Below are 24,253 nucleotides of genomic sequence, written 5' to 3' on the forward strand. Positions count from 1 at the left end.
ATGTTGGCATAGTGGCAGCACTGGGAAACTGTCAACTTTGGAGGGTAGGGAGGTCAGGAATTTTTTTTAAATTTCTCTTGGATTTCTTTTTGCTTTATGGTTGTCTTCAACCATTTTCCTAAAGAAGTTTTGAATGAGGGACTGAGACAGTCCATAGTGAACAATGAGGAAAATCTGTAAATATGGAAATTGGCTTTAAAATATTGAAAAATTTTAAAATATTGAAAATCTGCAGAGCCAAAACGAGTGAACTCCTGGGGACTTTTCTTCATAAGAACTAAACATTAAGGAGATCCAAGAAAGAAAATAAACTGGGGTCATTGGAATAGACTTTATCAACAGTAATTGAAAGGGACTAAAATTCACCTCCTAAATCCTTGTCATGATTGATCTTCCTCACTGTGACAGAACATAAGGTGAAAAAGCTTTGACACATATTTCAAGGTTTCTCTCTTTTTTTTCCTAACGTAAACTTGTAAGTGAAAAGTAAAGCCACATGTGAATCAAAGTTCAGCATTTCTTCTTTTTGGAAAAGGGGATATTTATTAAATATATGACAAAATAATCTCAAGTGTGTCCATGTGGGGATTATGCAGATTCTGTTTGAAAATAATTGTTAAATGAATGAAGTGGTTAATTTATAAGTAACTGTTAATATGTTCTCTAGGAGCACATGATTCGGGACGATGCCAAGAGTCTAACACCAAGACAGTGTGCTGTAATGGAGGTGGTCCTGGCTACCATCAAGGTAAGTTACAGTACTGATATGCATCCAGAGTCCTCTGTGTACCCTCAGAGAAAAGGTGCCCCATAGATACAGAGGAAAGTTGTATGGGCATATTCCCAGAGTGTGTCAGATTGAGCCTGCACTATCTCCCATATTATCCATGCTAGTTCTGTCCTTATACTTGATTCCTTTGTCTGTCTCTAAAAAATGTGTGTGAAACCTATGTTGTAACATGTGTTTTCAAAGAAAGACATGTACCTTCCCTCCACCCAAAGTCCAATTAAATAGATGCTTCAAGGAGGTTTGGGGTTAACAATTTCTTTTTATGTTTTCTATGCTTGTTGAAATGGCTTTTAAAAGATCAATCTTCTCCTCTCTCTTAGTAAATGCAATAATTTAATTTTCTGCTGAAAACCCAAAGGCATTGTGTTGTGCGCATCATTTTTTCATAGCCAAAGGTTGACCACAAGTTATTGTGGTGTGGGCTAAATATGGACAGACCTAAAATGTAACTTAGAAGTTGTTTCCATATAATTCCTACATGTATTTCATTTTATATTTCATTTCATATACATGCTTTTTGTATTTTTATGTGAAAGCTTATTAAAGAGTGAAAGTTAATTTATCATCTAAATTTAAACCATGTCCATTGCCTGCACACTTCACTGGACGAAGCCTCTCTTACCTAGCGTGCATGAACAGTATAGCAAAAAACTGCTAGCTGCCACGAGCCATTTTCAGAGCACAGAATTGTCTTACAGGATAGAAACAGACACTACAATGGTATTCATTAAAATAGACTTTTAAAACAACTGGGCACCTTCGCAAAATTGTTACCTCAGAGCTTTTGTTTTATACTTTCAGCATTTAATCAGAGGCCATCTTTTCTTGCTTCAGTGTCTGAGACTGCAAAATGAAAGTTGTGAGGTGGGAATTTTGTGACACCTGGTGAAAACTAGAGAGTGTGGATTTAGTCAGTGAGACTATAGCAATGGAGCTTCTAAAGCTGCAGCTAGAGTGTTATCTGCAAGTTTGGAAATTTTGCATAATCATATTGAGGGAAGAAAGGAGAAAACATAAAAAACAAAACAAAACAAACAAACAAAAAAACAGGGCAGCCGGGATGGCTCAGCGGTTTAGCACTGCCTCCGGCCCAGGGCCTGATCCTGGAGTCCTGGGATCGAGTCCCATGTCAGGCTCCCTGCATGGAGCCTGCTTCTCCCTCTCTCTCTGTGTATGTTTCTCATGAATAAATAAATAATTTTTTTTAAAGAAAAGATTGACTTTTGGAGTTCCAGCAGAACAAATGGCTATAAATGAGGAAATGCTAGTATAAAAAATAAGAACTTTGGAGTGTACCATAGAGAGGAAAAAAAAAAAAAGTAAGATTTTTAGAATCTGAATGCAGCCCTTCATGGATTTTATTAAGTTGATGCATGACTTTAAGAGAGGAAGGAAAATGTATTCTGTGAAAAGAGAATGGCATTCAGACCTGGATCCTGTCCCCAACACCAACATTTCTCATCTTCTTGGTTGGGACACATGATCACCATCTAGTTAGCCCAATGTCTGGGACATTTCTGATCTCCAACCAAATTCCCCTCTTTTACATCTTGACAGTTCAACTAACCTGTCTTCCTATACAGGTCATCTGGAATGATCTTTTAATTCAGTCTCAGACACTTCTACTAACTGGTACCTAAGATCCAGTAAATGGGTCCATTTCATTATCTTGTTCCTCCAGGATTCGGGTCTGACCCTGTTAGTAATTGGCAGAGGTCCTCCTGAACCTCAGAGTCTAAGGTCAGGTCTCCACATGCTGTGCCTGTTATGAGACTTTTTATCCCTGTGGTCTGCCAAACTGCCAAGACATGCATCTGGGTGTTCATTTTTGTGGCTCTGTCATCAGTTTGCCAAACCTGGGACTTACTTTACCTTATCTGATTCTGAGATTTGCCCCAACTGATTGTCCTACCAAGCACTAATTCTGATGTTGACTACAAAGGAAGTCAGGAAACAGAGGAATACTATTTAAAAGAATTGTAGCCCCAACAGCTACAAGGTCTGCTTGGAATCCAGCAGAGGGAACCCTGTAATGCAGGCAGAGCTCTCATGAGAAAGATGTTCTTATGCAGAAGTGCCAGATGCTACCCAGGCTCACTCACAAAGGCTGCCAAAGACAGGATCCTGGTTCCTCTTTAACTCAGTTGAGGCAAATAGGATGGAAGTAAAAAGTGGAGGAGAATGCTATAGAGTTTATAGACTGAAATAGTGCTTTACATTCTTTCAAATATCATCTATGTATGTACATTGCCTCACCTGATGCTTATAAACATCTGGCTATTATTAGGTACGTCAAGAGTGATCATTCACATTTCACAACAGAGGCTGACAGGTTTAAATTACTGTCAAAGGCTAGAGAGTTGCTAGTAATTGTCAGAGCTGAGAAAGGACTCTAAAATCACTGTCCCTACTTTTATGTCACATTATTTCACTAATTGTTAAAGTGTTGGTAAAATGCAGCAGGCCAAAATGGACAATATTTCTTCAGAGGGATTAGTTATTTCTAGATTAAAATACCAGATTTCAATTATTTAGATAATTTTCTAAAGATGATTTAAAATCGGGATGCCTGGGTGGCTCAGTGGTTAAGCATCTGCCTTTGGCTCGGGGTATGATCCTGGAGTCCTGGAATCAAGCCCCGCATCAGGCTCCCTGCATGGAGCCTGCTTCTCCCTCTGCCTATGTCTCTGCCTCTCTTTCTCTGTGTGTCTCTCATGAATAAATAAATAAAATCTTTTTTAAAAAAGATGATTTAAAAACATCCAACCCCTACACAAGTATTGATGAAAATAGTAACTCTCTTAAATACTAAAATTTTAATTGGACTGGACTATTTTGTCATATCAGTCCCATGTGGTTTCAAGTGTAAGTTAAAAGGGTAGACTATGGCACAAGTGTTAGAAATTATAGTGATCTGCTACAACTAGCATGAGTGGCTTTTGACACATTTCATTCATTTATCTGCCAACAAGCAACCATATCAATAGTATTTGAAAATGAAAATATAACAGTGACAGCTTTGAGGCAGATAGCCAAAAATTTAATCAGTATGTGTCAGTTAATAGGCCAGTAGGGAAACCCTAGTTCTTGTTCAGCTTTTGAGTCTCAGACCCATGTCCCAGGAAGAAGTTGGACTGCTATGGGTTCCCTGAAATGTGAGTTTCTTTCAGAGAAAAACAGGAGACCTTTCTCCAACAACAGGTACTCTTGACCTGAGCATGAATCACAACTTAAGGAAATTCTTAAGTCTTGAGTAGTCCTCAGGTTATTTTCTAATGAAGCTTGAAAATTGAAAAACCTAGGAAAAAAGCTTGCTGATATTATTTTCGCCCAGCCTTCCAAATTGCCCTGGAATACTTGTTTGGACCCAAACATGATATTCTACAATGTTTGTTGCAAATGTCTGACATCGTATAGGGACAATATAGAGATTTCCCTAAAAACAATAACCATGTGAATTAGGGACCTTCTAGAAATCAGAATTGCTTTGTATAAAGAAGATAATTTGGACTATGAATGTATATCTATTCAAATATAGCTTTGGAGTTTACTTATTGCTTATTTAATCTTAAACAACACCATTTCTGATCATTTGGATTCCAGAAAAATAACAAGATATGTGATGTTATGCCTCTAAGGCTCTTACCCTGACTGAGGTCCTACCCTATCCTGCTATCCATTATTCATGAAGCAATTTTGGTGGCTGCTTCTTAGCATCTTTTTTTTTATTATTATAAGTATAGTTTTTGCATTATTTAAAATTCAGCTGCTTATGAGAAGAGCAAAATAACTTACCTAGTTTGGAATATTGCATTTTGAAAATAATTACTTGAGAGCTTACTTATATGTAGAAAATAGAGTGAGCAATGAAGAGGTGGCTGAAGAGAAGAGCAATCTTGCTCTAGAAGTATGAACTTAGACCTCTACAACTGATAAAATAAGAGGTGTGGACAAAGTCCTGGGGAGTGCAGAGAGGGTGATTATATATATATTCTCTGTGTCTAGGGGAAAGCTTCCTGGAGAGGAGAGTTTTGGGGTTTAGAGGCTGACATGGGGGAAAGCATGGAAGAAAGTCATTTTAAGGCCATAGAGAAAAGTCTGAGTGAAATGCGAGAAGGGGTGGGTCAGTCTGAAAACTTCAAGTAGTGTACTGCAGGAGGAACAGATCATGACTGGTTGAGTATTGTAAGGAACAAAAGAGAAACATTGTGTTGGAGCCAAAATGCTGACACTTACTTACACTGAGGTCAAAGGGAGAGAGAGAGAATAGCATATCTTTATCTGATATGTGTAAAAAGAGGACTTCAGTTGTGGTAGAAAATAATTTATAAAAATTTTATCAAATAATTCCTTTAAAAAAAAGTAGTAAACCTTAGTTGTTAAAGGCAAATTATATCTAAGTTTGCAAAGTGAATTGTCTGCATGGATTTTTCCAAAAATATGATAAAGATATTGGAAGGAAAAAAAATGTGATGATGGGAAATTGCTACCAAAATAGTACATGAAACCAAGAAGAAAATTCTTCCTGCAAACTTGTAAAGAAACATTAGCATGTTCCCATCAGTCAGTAAAAATAGATTGCAAAAGTTCTTCAAATATATGACAAATTTAAAGAATTAGAGGAATTTAGAATTTTTATTGGGATTATAAAAAGAATGGCTTGCTAAGCATGCAGACAATATTTATCCTGATTTTTAATTTGGCAGTACTATTTTTTTTCTCACAAATCACAACCAGGTCTGAAGTGCTTTAATTTTTGTAGTTTTATGAAGAATATAATAAACAGAACAAAATCTCTGGTTGTTCTTCAAGATAAAGAAAATGATACTTATACATAGATCTTTCAGCCTCCATTCAGATGTAATAATAGCTTCCCTCACCATCCACCCTTACGTTACTAAATCTGGTGTATCATTATATTAGGGTGTAAGCCTCTGCAAATATCAGAATATATATTTAAATTCAGATGTAAACAAAATATTTGGAACCACATGGGGAATTATACCACTGGCAATGATTACAGTATCAGGATAGTAAGTGATTAAGAGAGAAAGAAACTAGAATGTGTAAATCACTGTCCACTCCTATGGGAATAATAGGGCTTAAGGAATTAACGTCTGAAAATTAAATGTAAAACAATTAAAGCAGCTCCTGTCATACAGAAAGCTCTTAATAAATGTAATTATCAAATCACCTGAAAACTAGTTTATTTTTGAATGAGCTTCTTTCTACTCTTAAACCCACGATCCCACATATTCTAGTGCAGTCAGGTTTTCCCCCAACTCCTTCCCTAATCTCTTGATTCTCTCTCAGTGAAGCTAATGATTAAATCTGACTCTGCTCCAAGCAATAGTCAAAGTCCTTATGGCTTTGCCCTCTGGCCTTCTGGTTTTCTGTGCTCAGCATTCTTTCTCTATAAGGACACAAATGCCATAGGATTCTTGACTGCTCCTTGAGACTCTCCTCTGGGAAGCAGTGCTGTTTTGTTTTTGTTTTTCCAAGGAGTTTCTAGTGCAGATTAAAATATGAAAAAGACACATTAAAATTAAATAATTATATATGTTAACTTACAAAAAAAAACAGTGTAAGATATGTAACGGGCTACAGATGCCAATTAAGGGGCACAAATAAAAAGTGGTAAAGATTCAGAAGAGGGAACAATCAGTGTGAGTTTGAGGAATCAGGGAAAGCTAGAAGAATGTTCTTGAAGGACGGATGGGAATTCACAGGATGGATAGGAAAGACAATAGTTTTTCTTGAAGGAAGATTCAGTACTTGAACATAATCAAGGGAAAAGAACTTAAGAACTTCATGGAAAGGCACAAGACCAGAGGGCTGGGAGTCAATGATGAAACTATTCCCTGATGGTCTGGGTTTAACTGGAGGTTTGGACAATGAAGCCATGTAAAATGAAGCTTCAGAAAGTGTTTGAATTGAAAATATGGAGATCCTTTTGCAACCTCAGTGTATTCTATAACAGAAGAACCATTGATGATTTTGTAAATATGTGGCATACTAAAACTGCCATGTTAGCCATGGAAATCTTACAGAAATGTGCAAAATGTATGGAATAGTTCAAGATTTAGTCACAGAGATCAGTTACAGTAGTTCAATGCATAGTATGATGAGGGCTATCATTAGGATGGTAGCTTTAGGAATAGAAGGAAAGCTGGATATTAATGACACAAGAAGGGGAGCCTCACTGGAATTAGCAACCCAAAGTGGGGCACGGGTGAGGTGACTCTGAGTTTTCAACCGAGAGGTTGGAAAAGCATGGTTTCACTGAGAAAAACAGCAACTCAAGCAGGAGGGCTGTTTTTCACTGCCACAATGAAGTTAGATATGGTGGCAGGAGCATAGAAATAAATAGCTAGTAAATTGCTGGAGACAAGGACTGTGCTTAGGAAACAAAGCAGGGCTCAAGTCTGGGCGGTTATTCTGCCAATTAAGCATATCTTCTCACAAGGAGAATCCCACAGTTCACAAAGCTCTTCCAGATTGAATAATTCATCTCATGATTACAATACCAGAGTCAGGCAGGGTGGATGTTTCTGCTCCTGTTCTGCAAATGAATGGATCTATACTCTCTGAAGTTTCATAATCTATGCACAGATCACATTGCATAGAGGAAAGAGAATGAATAAAGTAAAAAGGAGAGAGTTGAAGGGGGGCAAAAGATTCCAAAATATCATAATTCGAAACATAAGCCAACCACTCCCTTTTCCTGCTCATATAGAAGGACATCATCTACAATGTTGTTGGCCTATAGTCTACTTAATGATGGCCAGTTATGGGACCTTACTATCTCACAAGTAGCAGCTTCAATTTTTAAGATGTACTTATTATTGGAAAAGTTGTCTATCTTTATATCAAACTAGTATCTGTTTCCCTGGTACTTTTAGTTCTGCATTGGTTCTTCTGTCCTTTGAAAATATAATTCTACTTCCTTTTCCACATGATAGCCTTTCATACATTGAAGAAAGCTATCATGCCTCCCCAATTTATCCATGGCCTTTTATTGAATGACATGCCTTCTAGACCTTACAAAATCCTAGCCCTCTACCTTTGGATGCCCTTTACTTTTTCATATTACTTATAAACGACGAAGCCTAGGATTAAATTTGTAATGACCATAATATTTCGCCTATGTTCTAATTGTCAGAGAATGTTGTTGCTCTATCACACTCTTCATCTTGATCTGTCTACGTATATTGATACATGATCAGAATTCAGTATCTTTGGTAGCTGCCCAGTCATGTTATTAAATCATGTTAAATCTGAGAATAAAATGAAGCTTTATGGATTTTAAATTTTTTACTGATATTAAGCCAGTAACACATTCTGTACTTTGCAGTAAACTTTTTATCATAAATATAGGTCTTTTCCCTTTTTTTTTTTTTTTTTGTCATCCCATCCTGTAAATGTGGACCTGTGATTTCAGGCTGCCCAGATCTTTTCTGAAGCCACATTCTGGCATTCAAAGTAATAACATCAAGCTTTGGCTCAACTCTACATTTTAAAAACATGCTTTCTGCCTTTGTCCAAGACATGGTGAACATATCAGCCTGGACAGGGCTCAAGGTAGAGAGAATAACATCCAGTTCACCTCCTTATCCTTCACGGCTGTGAACCGCCAATTTGTCTGCAGTTCTCATAAAAACCCCTTTCTTGAAAGAAAATGGCTAGTCCTAACTTATTTTGCTAATTGCTGTCTGCTAATTTGTATTAATCTAAGTAAACATCAGAATAAATTAAACTGGAGCTTCTCTGCTATCAGCAGCGGAACAACATGAAACTGATTCTCAATTTGTTGTTGTTGTTGTTGTTGTTTAGAACCAATGGGGAAAAACACTTTTTATATTCATGAGGGAATCTAGAAGGCTATAAAATCCCATATATACAAATTCTTCTCTAGCGTATAATCCCCCTGACTGAATGCTTACTATAATCAAGAGAAATCAACTAGGCTATACTGAGCTGTGGATAGTGGGGTTTGTTTAATAGCTAAGACATTCTCTCCTACACACTAGCTTCCTGTTTATATCCTTCAAACCTAAGCCTCAGCAAAATACAAATTCTACTCTTGTGTTTCTTTTAGGGTCTCTTGTAGAGTCAAAACTGAATGTGAAATCTCCGAATGCCAAGATCTATGCAGTAATTGCAGCCCCCTTTCTTATTATCTGTGCCAGTGAAATAAATAGACCCATGTTCCAAGAGTGGTCACCCAGGTTCTGAACACTGTGTGAAAAGGGTTCCATTAAATAACATTTTCATCAAGTTTGCATTTGCATGCATAGAAGTTTCCTCTGCTCTGTTATAGGCCTGTGTTATTTATCTGTGCTTAGTGAATGGAAGCTAGTTCTTTCTTAGGATCTTGCAACTTATTTTCTCTCTGAAAATTGCTAACTTCTGTCCAGGGTTTGTCTTGCAACGTCTCCTAGTATACAATGCACTCAAAAGACAAAAAGCATCATTTCCTTACACATCTTCTGTTCACTTATGATCCTGCTAGAGCCTTTAGAAGAATGACTCATAATAACCGATGGCTACAAAGGAGAAAGTCAAGTCAGTTCAGTATCATAAACAAAAACTCCTCTAGGGGGCCTTTAGGCTTTTCCCAGGAACAGACTCATTCATTGTTTATTTTTTCACCTCATGTTAGTTCTCCATGTCCCAGAGGCCTACAAAATAATACTCTTGAGAGTAAAAACATGTCCGTCTATACAATTATGAGGGTTCAAGAATAAATACACCATCTAGGCCTTCAGAGCCTGATTCTAATTCTCTTCTTCCATGAAGCCTTCTAGAGCCTTAGAAATATCTCCATTCTTAATCAAGTCTAGTCACCTTATTCCCTCCTAGGGTTTCCTAAATCATATCTCATGGAACACTTCAGTCCCCTGAGTGTAATAGATGTCATATGTGATAGGTGTCCTGAAGCCAAATAATTTTATCTTTTAAGCCAAATAATTTTTTTAAAAAGTATGTTAATGAAAGGTGAAGCTGACTTCTTTCCCAGTCAGTGGGTCCCAGTGCCTTTCACATGTTAATGAACCTTGTGAATCTTTAGAGGTACAAAGTCATCTCAACTTCTCCAGACCCTCTACTTCCTAGAGGCAATTTCTAGTTCCCAGACTCCATAAGTTTAGTGATGAGAACAGAGTTACGTAGCAAACAGTGTATTTTAAACTATACCAAGGCACTGTATTATGAGAACTACGACTTCAATTCTTCTTGAGTTGAGACTCCCACAGTTTCCCGTGGTTACATAAATGGGGCTGTCCTCTTTCTCTGTACCACAGATGATCTAGCGGCTGATGAATTTAAAAATGGCAGTGCTAAAAAACGGATAAACGCCAAAGATGACACCTTGTTGGAAGCCTTTACTGACTCCTTTCCCACTAGAAATGTTTGCCGCCCCCATTATCTGTATTTTCAAACTGTTTTTCTGATACCTGCAACATTATTGGAATCATTCATTGACATTTTGGTTACATATCCTACTAGATTATAATTCTTTGAGAACAACCTCTGCACCTCTTTGGCTTCATGTCTTTGGCATTCAGCACAAGGTCTGGTTTACAATGCAGATTTAATAAATATTTGTTAAGGGACAGGGGCAGAGTTAACAGGCAGGAAGGCAGACCCCACCACTGATGCTGTTAGTGTAAGCCCATAGTTCTATCCTCACAAACTGCCCAGTAAAATCTGTGCCCATCCACGTGGATGTGGTCACCATGGTGCTTTATATACACCATTAAAGAACAGTTTTTAAAACAGAGTCGAATTGTGACATTCACACAGTTATAAAACTTGTCAAAAATGTTATTTAACTCATCAATGAATGAGGATACCACGAAGGTATTACAACTAGCTTATAGGAGAACTCCAAGAACCACAGAGAAGGATAAGCAATAGGAAAACTGAAATCAACTTACAAATAGAAGCAAAAAGAATCTACCCACAAAAAGATAATGAGTTGCATCCCACCAAAAATAGTTTGCATTTCTGTGGACAAGAGTCATTTACATGATTATCCACTTTCTATCATTTATAGTTTTAAAATAGCTCAAAGACAATTTAAAACAAAGATAACCCAGGCAGACACACTAGACATAACACCTACTCATGTTTTTTGTCCCTTTCAAAATCTGTTGCAGTTTTTCCTAACAACTCTCCATAGTCCTGAAAGATAGCAAAACGTTTTTCTTGTATTTCTTTTTATCATAATCTTCTAGCACTTTTGCTCAGGTTTGACAAGAATGAGGCTTGTCTGAAAATGTTGAGAAGCAAAATGTGTTCCCACACATGCCCAGGGATCGTGCCTATTTCTGATTCAGTTTACCCCCCTGCTACACTATACAGTGAGGGTGAGTTATTTCATCTTATGGCTCCTTGGTTCATTACATAAACAGACCTCTAGGGAGCCCTCTTCCTTCCCTCGTAGGGGTGAACTTTTCTCTCTCAGTACATCCATTTCATATGCTTCATAGTTTCACCTTAAATATCTTATCATGTTTCCTGAAGTCAGGAGCTATCACATTTTTGGATCCATCAAGGCACCTGAAACAATTCTGGACTCACCATCGTAAATAACTACTTTCTGCATATGAAAGTATTTTAACATTTTTTTGGAAGATCAAGGTATAGGGACAATTTTAAGTATTATATCTCATCATCTCTTAAAAAGGAACAGACTTTTGCCATTTTTCTATGCCTCCTTATCATAAACAGATTGCTTTCGGCACAGCATGTGTTCAAAATGTACCTAGCTGGAATCAGTTAAGGCACTTTTAAGGGTGTTTCTTCAGATTCTATCCCCATTGCCTACTTTCTCTGGCTTATGCCCTGAATCTTCTCTACTTCACACTCTGAAAGTGCATCAGCTACCTAGAAATGCCCAGAATATTTTTCTGCATCTCCCCTTGAATTAGGGAGAAAACTGAAATATTTATGAGTTTTCAATTCATTGAATTGTTTTACCTCAAAACTTTTAATGAGTGTGATAAAGAGATGACACATAGCCAGTCAGGAGAGTGCATCAGAATCATTAGTTGAGCTTTCTCAAAATATGTCATTCTGTGAGAATCCTAGACCACAGGTTGCAGTGAGCGTATAGTTTAGTACTGTCAGTACCAGGAGAGAGGGAGAACCATTTGTCTAACCTTAAAAGTACACTGTAAATATGTGATCATCTATAAATAATTGGGAAAAAGTATCTTTTGTTCTGTTACCTATTTGTATATATTTTGCCTTCCAAGTGATGTCTGTACATAATACAGCATGAAAAGTGCTAACAACCCTCAATGACTGTATTTATTACTAAAGAGCATGTATCTTCCTTAGTAGCTTAGCTATAGATATTGTAATATTTTGATTGCATTTATCAGATACAAGGTTCATGGGATGTTGCATTTTCAAAGACCACTCTGCATCCTTGGTTTGGGCTATATCTGCACTATTGTGTGTTTAAAGTGGGGAACATGGAACAGTGGGCACCTGGCCTAGTATCTGGACAATACGTGACCAGGTACTACCTTCCTTGTGAAATTTTGACAGCCCTGGATATATATATATATTTTTTTTTATGTTCTGGAAATAAGCCAATAACCAATTGTTGACAATTGTTACCTAAACCTGTCATTCTGTAAGCCTTCCGACCCCTGCATCTTCGTGATCCCATATGCTTATGAGAGGAAAAAACTTAAGCTTTAGGGAGCTGGGGTCTGTGATGTAAAGCATCAATTCAGAGATAGTGGAGGGACCTGAATTATAGGTTTATGACTTAGTAATAGGAAACTGTAGGACTATCCCTTTTCACTATTTCACATTGATCATATTGTATTATCCCATTTAAGCATCACTATTACAGCAATAAAATCCTTCCTTCAGTACTTCTTTATGAATCCTTCTGCTTACATTATTATTATTATTATTATTATTATTATTATTTATTATTTTTTTTTTTTAGCAATACTTTCATGCCGGAGGAAATGGCCTGAAAAAGAATTTCTTGGAGAAAAGCCCAGATCTTCAGTCTCTGAGATATGCTCTTGGTCTTTATACCCAAACTACTGATGCCTTGATAAAGAAATTCATAGACACTCAGACCTCACAGAGTAAGTAACACATTGGATGTGAGAATAGAGTAAGCTTCACACAACTAAAATTTGATGTAAGATTATTAAAAATATTATTAATAATTTTTACAAAAAATTAAGTCATAAATAAGAATTGATTATGAGCAATAGAAAATTATCAAAGTGTTTAGCCCTCATGAATTACAATTTTATAAATAACTTCTATAACATTAAGATATGCTTAATACTCAAGCTGTATAGAGTGGTTGACTCTTGGTGATTCTAACTTCAAAAACCTAGTCTTGAATGTCCACAGTTGTGATAGTCTCTCTTCAATTCAGTAGATGGATGTAGTGTTTGCTGCTCTTGGTAATTTCCAAAGTATGATGATAATTCCCCAAATCTTGACTTTAAATATAAAATCTCCTGCTTTGGTATTTCCAGAAGGGAAATCTCATTTTACATGAAAGAAATTATAACTTTTACTTTGAAATGGACCAAAAGACAAGCATTTTATTGGAAACTCTGATCTGTTCCATGTGGCAAACTTCCCATCTCATATGCTTTTAGGATATTACTGGTAAGCAGCCTGTCTTTCAAGTTGCTTTGTGATTTATCATATTTTGGTAATTATATGCATTTAAGATCCAGCATTTCTGAAAGATTATTGAAAATGTCAGTATGAGTCACAAAGAGCCAAATGCAAGCTCAAACTCTAGAACATAATAAATTGTGCCACAGAAATAATAAAAATGAATATGAGAATACTGTCTTCATTCATGAGGAATCCTCAGAAAAGAAAGCATACAGATTTTTTTTGTTCCTGGGATACAAATGCTCCAGACTTGTCTGTGTTTCTTCATGGATATTTGAACTTTTCTAACTACATCAAAGGTAGGTGCTTTGCCTTAATACCAAGGTATGTACTAGGTAGGTCCTTCACCTGTCTTTAACACTGTGGTCTCTGAGAGTTCCCAAGTAAATGCTACAAATATTCCTTTCAATGTGCTGTGCTAACCCAGGTTACATCTTGGGATAATTCGAGAAAGGAAAAAAAGAGTTGAGCTCATGAGGGGTTGTCAAGAGATACAGAAATATTCAAAACATTACTTACTTGAATCCATCATCCCTCAAGATGTTCCAGACTTTAAAATATGAATATAATTCAAATACATCATATAGAGTTGCAGTTCTATTCCCAGAAATTTGAGTGTATGAAACCTTTGGTTTACTTTTATAGGTATACATGAATGTGTGTATACATACTCATATGCACACAGCCCATCTTCTAGCATAGATGTCACAGCGCACAAAATATGTATGTTATCAATCTTGGTGTGAGCATAAATGGGAAAACAGTTGGTATTTACTAAAGTAGAGGATTTGCCTTCCCCATGACCTAGCAATTCAACTCCTAGGTGCAAATCCAAAAGAAACGTGTGTGCATGTGTACCAGAAGACACATATAACAAAAGTCACAGGAAAAAAAAATGTCCATTAACAGCTGAACAGTAAAATAAATTGTGGCATATTCATATAATGAAATCCTATTTACCTATAAACCTACACAGCTACAGTTACACACAACATGGATGAATCAGAACAAACAAAATGTTCAATAAAAGCAACCAGATACTACAGAATATATATTGAATGATTAAATTTGTAAAAATTCCAAAAGCTAAACTGTAGTGTTTAGGGATACACAGTAAAACACCACCACACAGCAAGGAAAGGATTTCTGTGAAGTAAAGAGAGCAGCTCTCTCTGGGGAGTAGGAACTAAGGACTTCTGAGGGGCTGGCAGTTGGCTGTATCTTGACCTGGTGGTGGTTACCCAGATGTTCTCTATATGATATCTGACCAACATTTCACTTTTTATGTGCTTAAAAACTGTTACAGGAATAAAAGGGTTTTTTAAAAAAATTACATCAAAATCAAAAACAAAATTGTATATCTTAATTCAACTTTATCTTTTTTAAAAAAGATTTATTTATTTATTCCTGAGAGACACAGAGAGAAGCTGAGACATAAACAAAGGGAGAAGTAGGCTCCCCTCAGGAGCCCATGGTGAGACTTGATCCCGGATCCCAGGATCATGCCCTGAGCTGAAGACAGATGTTCAACTGCTGAGCCACCCAGTCATCCCTTAATTCAATTTTGTCTTAAATAGATTTTATAAGTATAGTATAATCTACTGTGTCTTGCTCACTTCTTTCCTTCCTATCTCTTTTTTCCTTTTATCCTTTCTCTCCCATTTTCACCTTCATTTCCTTCTTCTTTGTCTTGGAATAAATTTAGATGTCATCTTTCTCTAGTAATAAAAAAGAAGAAAAAACTGCTAGAGATTGAGTCCCATTAGAAATTTATGAACCACAGAGTTCAAATGAGAACTATCAATTTGGAAAAACACTGTCTTCTCTTTCTATTCCAAAGATTGGAAAATAAGCCGATCCAAAATGGATATAGAACTATTAAGTCCTCAAGTGAAACTGATAGTTCATTTTATAAGAATAGCATGTTTATTATTCTAGCAATGAACTACAGTAGTGAAGCACCAGCTTATTCTGTATTCACTTTATAAATATTTCCTGAATATCACCTCTGAATGAAGTTTCATGCATTGAAGCATATATTCAAAACTGAACATGATGTTATATATACCAGTTGCTCTAACATGGCAATTTTCCAGCAGGGTAGTTTGGCTCCCTAAGGACATTTGACAATATCTGGAGAGTTTTGGTTGTCTTGCTGGTATCTAGTGAGTGGAGGCCAGGGAAGTTGCTAAATATGGTGCACAGAAAAGCTTTCTACAACAAAAATTCATCTATCTCACAATGGCAGTAATATTGAGGCTGAAAAGTGAGAAATATTGTAATGTAGGTCATGTCAGAAGGGGGAAGAAGGAGCACCTGGGTGACCCAGTGGTTAAGTGTCTGCGTTTGACTCGGGTAATGATCCCAGGGTCCTGGGATTGAGCCCCACATTAGGCTCTCTGCTTAGCAGGGAGCCTGCTTCTCCTTCCCCCTCTGCCTGCTATTCCCTCAGTTTGTGCGCTCTCTCTCTCTCTCTCTCTTTCTCTCTCTCTCTCTGTCAAACAAATGAAATATTTTAAAAAATAAGAGGGAAAAATTTTAACATGAGAAGACAGGAAAGGCAGAAAGGCCAGTGAGTAAACTGAGTCATGAGGTGGTAGAAAGAGGAAGGTATTCTGGATATAAAAACTGTCCAGCAAAATATCTACCTGTGCTGTTAATTTAAAAATCCCACTATGTTGGGATGCCCAGGTGGCTCAGTGGTTTAGTGCCTGCCTTCAGCCCAGGGCCTGATCCTGGAGTCCTGGGATCCAGTCCCACGTCGGGGTCCCTTAATGGAGCGTGCTTCTCCCTCTGCCTGTCTCTGCCTCTCTTTCTCTCTCTCTGTGGTCTCTCAGGAATAAATAAAATCTTTAAAAAAATTTTTAAATAAAAAAATAAAAATGTCAAGAACACCCATGGTTCATTTTTATTAGTAAAAAAAAATATTTTGCTTTTATTTATTTTTTTTAATTTTTTATTTATTTATGATAGTCACACACACAGAGAGAGAGAGAGGCAGAGACACAGGCAGAGGGAGAAGCAGGCTCCATGCACCGGGAGCCTGACATGGGATTCGATCCCGGGTCTCCAGGATCGCGCCCTGGGCCAAAGGCAGGCGCCAAACCGCTGGGCCACCCAGGGATTCCCAATATTTTGCTTTTAAAACAAAATTCATATCACTACCAATTTTTGATCAATATATATAGTTGAAAATGCCTTAGATTTCTCTGTACCATTAACATATACAGAAATATTGTAATAGGTTTGTGTAATAATCAGAACAGAACAGAATTTCTAATAATATTAGAAACTATTTTAATATTTGTAATAGTACCTATTCTTCCTCTTACAGTTGATACAGTGGTTTAGATTGGGTAGTTAGCTTAAAAAATTCTATTTTTGCTGCTGTTGTTTTTTAGGGATATATTACTTACAGTTTTAGAAGCTGGTACAAAATTCTCTCCTTGCATCTTGATTACAGTAGTAAGAAAAACTTTTCTAAGAACTATTTCATTATATCAAGGGCTCTTTGAATATTTCATGCAGTACCAGACAGTGAAAAATGTATAAAAGTTTAACATATTAAGCAGAATTTTTTTCAATGGATAATACAATTTGGAATGAGGCACAGCATGATTAATTGCTGAGCTACTCTGTGTCATATTCTGTTTCCTTATCTAAGCTTTTATAAGAGCTTGAGAAACCTGAATCTCAAAAACTTTACAGACAAAAGGATATTTATGTCTAAGTTACAACTGGCTCATAAAGAAAAAATTAAATCTAATGACTATGTGAATTAAAATATATGAAATATTTTATTCTATGATCTGTCCTATTAACATTTTATAAGCAACATGTTTGAGACCCTGCTTATTTAAAAAATCAGATCCTTTTGATCATTTTAATGACCTGCTTCCTGCAAAAGTAGAGTATAATGTATTTAAATCTGAAATGGAAATCAGATCGCTACTGATTCACATTTGGAATCTGTGAATATGCTTCAATATATACATTATGTATAAGGCATTAATTATCTCTAATTAGGTTTTACAGACTATGGAAGTTATGTCCATAAGTAGAAAAGAAACTCTTCTGAAATGGCTCATTGTAGAAAGGATCTTATCAGAAATGTAGAACTTAACATTAATAATATTTACTTCACAAAATAAGTGGTTTCAGAATAAAGAAATGACTTACTGGGGGCAGCCTGGGTGGCTTAGCAGTTTAGTGCCACCTTTGGCCCAGGGCCTGATCCTGGGGACCCAGGATCGAGTCCCATGTCGGGCTCCCTGCATGGAGCCTGCCTCTCCCTCTGCCTGCCTCTCTCTCTCTCTCTCTCTCTCTCTCTCTCTGTCTCTCGTGAATAAATAAAATCTTTAACAACAAGAAAAAAGAAAAAAAAAAAAGAAATGACTTACTGGATGTCACCTGTGGGTGAAAACACCAAGAGATAGCCTCAGCTTACATGGGGAAGTAACATTAAAATCCACTTGGCCATCTTCAATTTAATACTGCTTGGAAAGCACAGTCAGAGATGGTTTCTCATTTTAGCTGACAAGCCTTTCAGAGGTAGCCAGAGATCTGGAATCCCATCTAAAAGATTTATGCAACTGTTTTATCCCAGAGACAGTGGAATTCAACTAGCTAGTGCTGCCTTCCAAGAGGAGATGTTAGCATGTTTTAGTAGTGCAGGGGAAAAAATGAGAATGTATGACACTTGGCTCTTCAGATGTTATAGTTGGTCTGATAACATTCAAAGCTGGATGAGGCTCTTCAGCCCAGCTGTACACAAATAACTTTAATAGGAATGGTGATGTGATATGGTTCTGAGTATGCTGAATCCTTTCCCAAAGTAGAAATGGCAAATGTCAGGTAAGGTCACTATAATGCTGAGCAATATTATGTAGCCAGTAAGTTGTCTACCACTATATAGTTATTTCCAAGAATTCTCTGAAGCCAGTAACATTTAAGAAATAGGGTCACAAGTAAGGACACATGGGTGGCTCAGTGGTTGAGCATCTGCCTTCAGCTCAGGGTGTGATCCTGGGGTCCTGGGATCTAGTCCCACATTAGGCTCCCTATGGGGAGACTGCTTCTCCCTCTGCCTATGTCTCTGCCTCTCTCTGTGTCTCTCATGAATAAATAAATAAAATCTTCAAAAGAAAAAGAAATGGAGTCACAAGTAGATTAAAAAACTTGAAGTCCTGTAGATAAGAGGCAGAAATGATGCGCTTCCCACTATCTCATACTTAATCAGAAAAGAAATCAGAATATATATTACTTTCTAGAGTCCATGCTTTCTTCTCTCTAGTTTTAAATAACTGAGTTTACTTCAGGCTTCTTCCTTTTAATTTAAGTATGACTAAATCTCCCTTCTCTACAGGAAATAATATTTTTTTCATATCCACAACCAACTGTTGCCAAACTTCTAACTTCTTCCTTTGCTTGCCAGTTTGTCCTCATTCTGGTTGCAATTACCGGGCATGCTCAATGTCCAGAACCCCTTTTATTTATTTTATTTTATTTTTTTAAATATTTATTTATTTATTCATAGAGACATAGCGAGAGCGAGAGAGAGGCAGAGACACAGGCAGAGGGAGAAGCAGGCCCCATGCAGGGAACCCCATGCTGGACTCGATCCCGGGTCTTCAGGATCATACCCCGGGCTGCAGGCGGCGCTAAACCACAGTGCCACCAGGGCTGCCCCAGAACCCCTTTTAAATATTAATTGGAAGTAATTACATTGGAAAAATTCAAGTTGAATATAAGAAAATGCATACAGCTTTCAGAAATCCCTTTCCAATATAGCCTGATTTCATTCCTCTAGAATTTACTGTGTCTGGGTGTAGGATATTGTGGCTTTGAATTAACTTCCCTATTCTAATCTTCAATGCCCTTGTTCCCCATCCATAAGAAATATCATTTTTAACACTCCCTAGCACACTGAGTCATATCATGATTGCTAGTTTATATTTCTATCCCAGTGTAAGCTGTAGGAGGACAGAGACCTTGCTTACTCATCCTTAAAAATCTATGTGCTTAAACAATGCTAGATACAAAATAGATGCTCAGTGAATTTCAGAACATTGAATGGTAGAAAATTAAATGCAGGAAATTAAAAAATATGTAATATGATATAGTCCTCATATACAAACCTTTCAACAAACTTTTACTAAAAGAATGTTCACAGCCCTGTGCTAGACATTGCAGAGTACCCAAAGTTTGTGTGCAGGTATGTGTGTCCCCACTTAGGAAAAAAGCTTACAGTTTTATGGCTGATACTGTTCAATAGTTTTCATACAAAGTAAAAGGTACTAAGTGTCCCTAGAGATATACAAAGTGAGGTGTAAAGTTAGATGGAGAGAATAGAATTACTAATTTTCATTAAAGTATTGAAATCATGTTTTATTTAATCCATTTCATAAAACTCAAAAGCAACCAGGAAAAAAATATCAAAATATGACTGCTTTTAGTTTAGGCCAGTAACAGATTCACATATGCTTTCATATATTGATTCATTTTTAGGAGGATTTACATCTCACCCTTTGTGCTAGATGCTCAATGAACTGCAATGAGAGGCTGAGCTAAATGTTTTCCATTTGCCCCTCCAAATATACCCTATTCTTCCCAGAAGGCTGGGTTCTACAGGTTACAGCTATGAACTTTCTTACTCCTTGTTTCCCATTGGGTCAGCCAATAGGGAGCTCCTCTAAAGCTCCATAGGAGAAAGAGTTAAGCCAAATATTCATTCTCCAGGCTCCCTTTGGGCATGGTCTGTTCAGGCTGTGTTCTTTCAAAGTAACTTTCCTTAGAGAATTCTGTTCTAGATCCCAGTAGCTACTTCTGTCCCTCATATTTTATGGACTATTGGTGTTAAAAGCTCCACTACTCTTGTCTTCTCTAAATTCCCACCTAAACCTTCATAAACACTTTCTTAAACTATCCAAAATTACTGTTTGCTATTGATGCTTTGGCTGATACAAAGGCAAAATTTCATGGCTTTGCTAGGTTTTTCTTTTATGGTGACTCTCCTTTGGGTCATCAAAGATTAATACATTAAAATAATTCTCTTTAGAGACAAAATATCACATTTCGATGACTGAGCTGTCTAGAATGAAAAAAAAATAGCATATTAGTTTTTCATCCCCAGGAATATTTCCATTACACTCTGGCCAGGGCATCAGAGTCCCAGATCTCTATTTCTCAAAATGCAATTTATCTTGCCCAGCATCTCAACTTTTCTGGAAACCTGATGTCAAATTGAGACAAGTGGGAGTCATTGGTAAAATAATTTGCAAAATTAGAGAGCTCTCACAGTTCAGAATAAGCAGGTATTTGTTGTAAGTCTTGCAATGGGGAAATTGTTATTCTTAGTGCACTAATAATTTATGTATTTGTACATCAGAACAGATGAACTTTCATTGTTTCTTCATTTGTTTTTTTTTAACATGAATAGTTGAAAGATATTGTCCTCATAATACTCATATAAAATCAACAACTGTGTTTGTGTGGTCCATCTTTTCATTTCTGTTAGGTGAGAACCAGATCTCATTCCAAGGCCATGAAGAATATCAGTAGTATTAGAACCTTGTTTTCTAACATTAAGTGTTCTCTGTTACTTGCCTTTCAAAGGCCTATATTTTTTAAAATGAATCTGGTAGTAATGTATATTTTTCTAAAATTAAACAATTAACCTTTTTTTTGTTTTGCTATGTGAAGCAAAACACTTGACATTTGGCATTACATTCAAAAATTTAAATAATAAGTACTCACACTTGGAGTTTACTACAGATTTTAGGCATCTTCAAATACCTTTTTCTCACTTGTGTCTCAGAACAATGCTGCAAAGCCAAACAGAGATCTTCAAATTATTGGTCTGATATTCCACAGTGCCTCTGGGTATTCTTTTGAGACATTCATTTTGCCCAAGAGCAATAGATGATGCCACTGAGATGATTTGAGCAAGGGGGCAATGTGAAAAGTACAATGTTTTTCTGACATCTCAGAAAAAAGACTAAAGGGAGATAAGAAGGAAGCAGACAGACAATTTGGAAGCTGGGCTGAACAGTGATGGAGAGATACAAGTAGATTCACAATGTAGTTCAGCAGTACAATGGGCATGGGCTAGTGAAAGAAACCTTGTTAAATTAGTAAAGATTTAGGATAATAAATTTCTTTTTTAAGATTCCAAAATAAAGCAGCATTTACTTCTGTGTGGTAAAATTATGGTGGACTTTTTTCCTACCTGCTTATAATTTTCTGCACTTTTAAATTGTCCAAAAATGTCCCAGTATTTCTTTTTGAATCATATGAAGAACTACTAAAACTCAACACCAAAAACTAATAATCCTATTAAAAAATAGAAGACATGAATAGACATTTTCCTAAAGAAGACATACAGATGGCTAACAGACACATGAAAAGATGCTCAACATCACTCATCATCAGGGAAATGCAAATCAAACTGCAATAAGATACCACCTCACACCTGTCAGAATGGCTAAAATCAACGTAAGAACCAACAGGTGTTGTCAAGGATGTGGATAAAGGGGAACCCTCTTGCACCCATTGGTGGGAATGCAAATGATGTAGCCACTCTGAAAAACAGTATGGAGTTTCCTCAAAAAAATTAAAAATAGAACTACCCTTTGATCTAGCACTCACACTACTAGGTATTTACCCAAAGAAAGCAAAAAGTACTAATTCAGAGGGATACATGCACTCCAGTGTTTATAGCTGTGTTATCTACAGTAGCCAAATTATGGCAACAGTCAAGTGCCCATCAACTGATGAACATATAGAAGATGTGGTATATACTATATATATATATATATATATATATATACACACACACAATATATATATATACATACACACACACACACACACACACACACACACACACACAATGGAATGTTAGGCACCAAAAAGAATTAGATCTTTCCATTTGCAATCACATGGATGGAGCTAGAGAGGATTATGCTATAGGAAATGTCAGTCAGAGAAAGACAATTATCATATGATTTCATTCATAAGTGGAATTTAAGAGACCAAACAAAGGGAAGAAATAGGCAAACCACAAAACAGACATTTAACTCTAGAGAATAAGCTGATGTTTACCCTAGGGGTGGTGGGTGCAGGGATGAGTAAAATAGGTGATGAGGATTAAGGAGTGCACTTGTGATGAGGTCCAGGTGTTGTATGGAAGTGTTAAATCACCATATTGTACACCTGAAACTAATATTACACTGTGTTAACTGGAATTTAAATAAAAACTTAAAAGAAATATGAAGAACTATGTAAAGTAAATTAGTTTAATTGAATTCCAAAGCATAATTAACCCAAGGTGGTAGATTTTGAAGTCTATCAGGGCCTTGGATTGAAATCTGTGTGCTAAAATAAACAGCCCATTTAAACTTCCTCCTCAGGTTTCAAAAGATCTCAAAATAGCTCTGGGGATAGGATAATTAGAGTGGGAACTATACACACACACACACACACACACATACACACACAAGCACCTTACATTTACATACATATAAATGTTATATGTGTATATGCAATTGAATAATTTATAAAACTTATTTAATGAAGAAATTTATCAGAGTAATTGTGTAATGCATTGATTAAAATCAAGCAAATGCTAAGCCAATGATAAAACAGGTATTTTTTTCCTTTTTTTAATAAAACGGGTATTTTCAAAATAATCTAACACTTTATTATAGGTAACTATGATATTTTTCAATGTATTTTGTTATTGCTATTATTTTTGTTTAAGGTCTGATTGGAAAGTAAAACAGAAGTTAGAATTAGTTGGGAAGTTTATGGAAATGCTGACAAACTAAGATGTCAGAAAAACATTTTACAAATCACCGAGTCAAAAAAACAAAATGCAATACAATATCTCTGTACCAAGCCATAACGTCTGTTTTTTATTTACTGATAACAGGTTTTGTGACCAATGGGATCAGTGGCATTAATAGAAAAACCACAGACTATTGCCTCACAAGCTCCATATGCCCTTTATAACTAACTTCTGAGAAAAGATGTGGGATATTATCTTCTTCAGTTACCCCTTGGTACTAGAAATTAAGCCTGTTATTAAGTATTTGGTTTAGCTTAGAAAAAGAAATATGAACTGTGTTATATGGCATGGAAATAGTGACTAAATTCTAAAGGTTGGAGGTCAAGCTTGTATGAACCTCTGGCATATAGTGCTCTCATTCATGGAGAAAAGCGGACAAAGAACTGAGAGGTTGATTAAGACAGGAGTAACCATGCAGTCACAGCCCAAGCATCTCCTTTGCCTCTGCTTGGCTACATGACCTTAGGATCAATCACTTAATCTAAGTCTGTTTTCCCATCTGGAAAATGGCTAGCATAGTAATTCCTAAGTCCATTGGGTTGCTGGGAGGATCACAGATGGAAATACATATGAAACAGTGCACAGCAAACTCTCAACGAATGTCAATTCTTACTGCATCATCATCATTATTAGATGTTCTGTCTAGAAAGTACTGCTTTCTTCTCCAGACATGAACAAGAACTCTTTAAATGCAGCAATGTAAAGAAACCAATAAACACATTTCCCTGTGAACTGCAGCTTTGCATTACCAAGAGGCTCACAGAGGGTTAGAAAAACCTATGGACACAGACACCTGAAGGAAACACACCTGCAGTTCCTATGAACTTCTCCATATATGCCATGATTGCCGAATAATAATACATCTCACTCTTGCCATGGCAAAGCACTATGCTGCATGTGAGACATGGGAAAAAGTATCTATCCTGAGGAAAGCTTACAGT

General features: G+C 36.6%; 1 protein-coding gene across 1 annotated transcript in view; it reads left to right on the forward strand.

Moving 5' to 3' along the window:
- UNC13C (unc-13 homolog C) overlaps positions 1-24,253 on the forward strand; it is a 540,818-nt gene that overhangs the window by 467,861 nt on the left and 48,704 nt on the right. Inside the window, exons 28-29 of the mRNA XM_049104442.1 lie at positions 668-748; positions 12,762-12,909. Coding sequence (XP_048960399.1) covers positions 668-748; positions 12,762-12,909 — 229 coding nt within the window. The remainder of the gene's footprint in view (positions 1-667; positions 749-12,761; positions 12,910-24,253) is intronic.

The sequence above is a fragment of the Canis lupus genome, chromosome 30, assembly GCF_003254725.2.
Source record: "Canis lupus dingo isolate Sandy chromosome 30, ASM325472v2, whole genome shotgun sequence".
NCBI classification, from domain to species: Eukaryota; Metazoa; Chordata; class Mammalia; order Carnivora; family Canidae; genus Canis; species Canis lupus.